This window comes from Micrasema longulum, unplaced genomic scaffold, assembly GCF_059751315.1.
Source record: "Micrasema longulum isolate JH-2025_06_02 unplaced genomic scaffold, ASM5975131v1 h1tg001104l, whole genome shotgun sequence".
NCBI lineage: Eukaryota > Metazoa > Arthropoda > Insecta > Trichoptera > Brachycentridae > Micrasema > Micrasema longulum.
The window spans coordinates 177,085-182,926 of record NW_028278292.1 but is presented as its reverse complement, the minus strand read 5'-3'; the positions used below and the strand labels follow the sequence as shown (position 1 = coordinate 182,926).

Genomic DNA, 5,842 nt, shown 5'->3' with positions numbered 1-5,842 from the left:
GCGGCAACCCATGGAACCCGGACACGCCGCACCGAGCGAAGAACATCTGGGGATACATACACATGGCAAATGGCAACCACGACTCGGCCTTCCAGCAGAAAAGGATTCGTTCGGCCGAGTCACCATTAATGTTTAAGTTTATGACTTCTATAGTGATAAGTGACAGTAGTGAATTTTAGTGTTAAGGTACTTTGTGAATGTTTATACTGTAAGTCTTAGAAATAATCTATTTAAGTCATTTATATCAATTCATTATAGGTCTTGTGTAAAATTAAGTATTTAAGTAGTAGTAGAGATGAGGGGTAGCGTAATTAATATTAAGTAGGCAGGTAGAACGGGAGGATGCCTTTGACAAACTTCGATGAGGCTCGCAACCCGTCAGGTCGCTCCTTCCGTGGGGGCGCACAGAGGAGGAAAACGCAAGAATGCAGAATTGCGACATGGAATATAAGGGGACGCATGGGTGAAAAAATGAACGAATTGTGTGATGTGATGAGGAATAAATGTTTAGATATATTATGTATAACGGAAAGTTGGAAAAAAGGAAGCGGTTCGATGGAACACGGTGACGCCCTGGTTCTTTGGTCAGGTGTCCCAGATACAGACAGAGCCTGCCAGGGTGTTGCCGCGTTTCTATCGCCCAGAATGATAGAGTGTATGAAAGAGTATGTCCTTATAAGTTCTAGACTTATGTTTGTCAGATTCAAGATTGGATTGACGAGTATTATTTTAATAATAGGATATGCTCCTGTGAATTCCGACTGCGAATCTGAGAAGGATAAGTTTTGGACAAGTGTGATGAATGTAATGAATGGAAAAAAAGATAATGAGAGAGTAATACTTGCGGGAGATTTGAATGGGTGGGTGGGAACTCGAAGAGACGGGATGGAGTCAGCCCTAGGCATGTTCGGGGATGGAAAACAGAATGATAATGGAAGAAGACTGCTAGAAGTATGCCTGGAATGGAATCTTTTTGTGTCAAATACGTTCTTTGATCATAAGGAAATCCACCAGTATACGTGGGAGAGAGGCAATGAAAGATCTATTATCGACTATGTAGTCATTGACTCTAGATTGAGGCCTGTAACAGTTGATACGCGGGTGTATAGAGGAGCCGAAATGGAAACAGATCACTTCTTGGTGGTATCAAGGGTAATCTTGTTTCAAGGATGGCGGTCCAAGACCCGCAAAATGCAGGCGCCTTCTAGAGTCAAAGTTGAAAAACTCCAAAATGATTGCATAAAAGATAAATTTGAAAGGGCCGTAAATCTTAAACTGATCGATGAATGTGTGGAAAATATGAGTATTGATGCAATGTGGGAATGTTTGAAAAATGGTATGTGTGAATCTGCTATGGAAATATGCGGTATAACGAAACAAGGAAGAAAGAAAGGTGATGCTTGGTGGGACGATGGAATAAAAAAACTAGTGCAAGAAAAGAAGGAAGCATGGTTAAATCTGCTGACAGTGAAAAAAGCGATTGGTAATAGGTATGCAGAATTAAAAAGCATATATAATGAATGTAAGAAGAGAGTGAAACAAGGTGTGTGTGAACGAAAAAAATTGTTGAAAAAAAAAGAGGGAATCAAAATGACCGAGAACTTCCAAGAAAATATAAAGATATTCTGGAAAGCGGTGAAAAATTCCCGAAACAGTAATGAAAGTGGATGTATGACAGCTATAAAAGGAAAAGATGGGAAAATGGTGACAAATGATAGTGGAATAAAAACAAGATGGAAGGAATACTTTGAGGAGGTGTATGAAACACATACAGGAAATATAAGCACTGCAGCACCTCCTCAGGTAAGTTTAAATGCATATGATGGTACGACAGAGATAAGAATGGAAGAAATAAGAATTGCTGCCAAATATATGAAGAATGGAAAAGCGCAAGGTTTTGATAATGTTGCTACAGAATTCATAAAGGCGGGCGGTGAAATAATTTTTGTATGGCTGCACAAACTTTTCAACCGATGTTTAGAGGAGGAATACACTCCTCCAGACTGGAGAAGGGCTGTTGTTATGCCTCTATACAAGGGAAAAGGTTCAAGAGTAGAATGCGGAAATTATAGAGCAATCAGCCTTTTGAGCACTGTTGGCAAAATGTATGGAAGAATACTGATTGATAGAGTAAGAAAAGTTACAAAGGATAGAGTGTGGGATATTCAGAGCGGTTTTATGAATGGAAGAGGATGTATGGATCAAATATTTGCTTTACGAAACATGACAGAAAAATTTCTTGCTAAAAACCAAAAGCTTTTCTGCGCATTTGTCGATCTGCAAAAAGCGTTTGATAGAGTTGACAGAGAAAAATTATGGAAGGTGTTATCGGAGTACGGAGTAAGCGGAAATCTAACACGTGCTATTGCTTCTCTGTATAAAGACAGCACAGCATGTGTTAGGGTAAATGGATCATACACATCGTGGTTTGACATTCATAAAGGAGTGAAGCAGGGATGTGTTATGTCACCATGGCTGTTCAACGTGTATATCGATAACTGCATGAAAGAACTGAAAGGCTTAAGAATGGGAGCAAAAATGGGTGATTTAAAAGTCAATTGTCTTTTGTATGCTGACGATGCTGTACTCCTTGCTAACAACAAAGAGGAACTGCAATTCTTGGTAACAAAGGTCTACGATGTATGCAAGAGAAGCGATTTGTTGATGAATGTCGATAAATCGAATGTGATGGTTTTTGAAAGAAATGAAAGTATGACTAAATGTGAAATCCCTGTGAATGGAGTTATACTAAAACAAGTAGAGGAATTTGTGTATCTGGGAAGTATGTTCACTAGGGATGGAATGACTGAGAAAGATATTGAAAGGAGGGTGAGTGCCGGGAACAGAGTGAACGGTGCACTTAAATCGACCTTGGCAAATAAATGGTTGTCACAAGAGGCAAAATTGGCAGTTCACAACGGAGTCCTGGTCCCATCCCTGATGTATGGGAGCGAAGTATGGACTTGGAAAAACAGGGATGAAAGTAAGCTGAATGCTGTCGAAATGCGATCTCTCAGGCGAATGTGTGGTAAAACTATGTACGATAGATGCACAAATGTTGAGATCCGTACATTATGTAAGGCTGAGACAAGCATTATCGACAAAATCAAGAAAGGAGCTCTGCGCTGGTTTGGACATGTAGAACGAATGGACAGCGAGAGAACGGCTAAGAATATTTACAATGCGAATGTTGATGGATGCAGAAATAGAGGAAGACCGAGAAAGACATGGCATGACCAAATCCAACAAATACTTAAAGATGGACATGTCAAAAGTCGGAATAATCGGCGCGCGTGCATGAGAAGATGTATGAATGTAGAGGAAGCGAGATCTGTATGCAAAGATAGAGTGTTGTGGCGTTCTATCCTCTCTGCCTACCCTTACGGGGAAACGGCGTGATGGTTTGTTTGTTTGTTTGTATGTTTTAATTTTTTTTATTTATTTCTTTTGAATTTCAACACTCAATTGATGTGAAAGTATGTACACTTACGTATAAAATAAATAATACCCTGACACTCCGGAATGTGCCTGTGGGCCAGTGGAGTGGCTACATCTATATGTAAAAATAAAATTATATTGAATGTTATAAACATTTTTGTAAACTATGTATTTGTATTTTATATTGGGTAAAATAAATAAATATATATATATATTAAAAGTAATTTTTATTTATTTTTTGGTCCTAGCTTTAATTTTCTTTACTTGTATTTTATTTCGATTGTGCATTAACGTATAATAAGAATTTCTGTTTGGCGTTTTTTGAATAAACTAAATCCGTTGATAAATAAAGAAAAGTAGGTATTGGTAATTATGAAATACTAGTTAATAGTACGGCAGAAGTACCCTTTAAAAATAGTTCTTATTATAATTTTAAAAAAAAATACAATTATGTTAAATTGATATATCCATGGAACGGTATAAAGATTGATTGATTAAGCAATGTTTCCGATAGTACATGAGATACAAGCGTCGAATAAAATCAAGAAAAGGGGATTTAATCTAGGGGCTTAAAGTAACAGAATTGGCTGACGTCTGAAATGGCGGCGATGAAACATTTTGATTTATATGAAGATTGTGAGGGTAGGAAAGATATTTATGAAGTTAATTTATACTTCTAACGTATACTTACTGAAGACAAGGCTATTTTTTTCTAAAATAAAGCGTAAAAAGTGACCTTTGACGTAAAACATAGCGAAAACCTCGAAAAAGAGACGAATATATTGTAATATATAGCGTGAGGTCGACGAGGGCTATATGCCGGATATTTATATACCGTAGAACTCTATTTATCCGAACTCCAGTTATCCAGATTGCCAAATATCCGCATCAATATCAGAAAACCCCGATAACGATCCCGATGTTTGGCAATATTAATAAAAATATTTCAAGGTTTTACCTGGACGTGTTTAAATTTTTATTATTTTATTTATAGATCATAAAATACAAAGTATATTACATATGAATTACATTCTCAGAAGTTACTACAACTCAATTGTGGGCCTTGAAAAAATATATGTACGAGTAGATATAAAATTGATTTATAAACCCTAACGTTACGGATTACATTCGTTTAACAAAATAATTTTTCTTTTTTTATTTCATATTCTATTATTAATGGTAATATTTTTTATATCTTTTTAAAAGTTTGTCTGAGTCTTTTGTTTAGTTTTGTCTGATAGTTTACTGTATAATTTAAGTCCTTGGTTTATAAGTTTCGACTATTTTTGTCTCGTTTTAGAATATTGTTCTGATATTCTCGTATTGTTGTAATTTTTTAATGACTTTTAAGGATTTTACTTGAAAGAGTTCAATTATATTCAATTGTTTAGTTTGTCTAAAGAGTTCTTTAGTTACCGTTAGATAAAGGTCATAAACTAACTTTAATATTTTATTTTGCGGTTTTTGTAGTCTGTTTAGTTCATTTTGATTTCCTGTTCCCCATAATAGTAGCATATAACATATTTAAGTTTTTACGTAGGTTTCAAACATTTGTATTTTTCCGTTTTTCGAACAAAGTTTCTGATTTTGAAAATAAGGCTCAATAATACTCGTATCACCACTTTACTAGTTAAATTATTGATATGAATTGCCCATAGTCCTTGTCTGTCTATTTTTAGTCCCAAGTAGTACTTAAATAATATAAACATTATAAAAAAATCACATATTAAGAACAACGAAGAAACAAAGCAAGTTTAGCATCTTTATAACTAAATATAACACAACAATATATATAAGCCAAAAACATCATCACATGCTACGCAGACGTTGCAACCATAGTAGCAGTGACAATTCATGATGATATAAACATATTTATCTTAGTTAGTAAAACAAAAAGTTAAAATATACTCAAATTTTTCGGTTTAAAAATAAATAAAAATACTCGTACCTAAAATAAAATAAGTTTTTAATGTGATTCGAATTATTTCAAAAGCAATAAAAAAGTGAAGTCTACGTTTTCTTAAAAAATATTGCCTTAATTTAATGGTCTATAAAATTACCTGGATGAGGAGCAAAAAAACAAATTCAGCTAATAGAGTGATTGAAATTGTAAAAAAAACGTATGTTCCTATTTCGTCTTACACAACGAATGCTCTAATCATTCGCAAACAATAATTAACAAAATGTTCAAGAAAATATAAATTTTACTATATTTTTCCAGCTGGTTCTAATAATACTAAGACGCTGAAAAATAGGCTGTTTAAAAATCCAACTGTCGTCCATTGAATTTATTATTAGATTTTGAAGAAGAATTATGTTTATTTAACATCCGATATTATTATTGAAATCTCAAAGAAATGTAAATATGACTAAATAAATTTACATTGATAGGATAAGATATGAA

General features: G+C 34.5%; 1 protein-coding gene across 1 annotated transcript; it reads left to right on the top strand.

Annotated features, from left to right (window-relative positions):
* Positions 1–342: 342 nt before the first annotated feature.
* LOC148277025 (protein CFDP2-like) lies at positions 343–1,152 on the top strand (the record flags this gene model as incomplete). Its single annotated transcript, XM_088233433.1, has 1 exon — positions 343–1,152. A coding segment is annotated over exon 1 (810 nt), but the record flags the coding sequence as incomplete, so codon positions are not given.
* Positions 1,153–5,842: the final 4,690 nt, after the last annotated feature.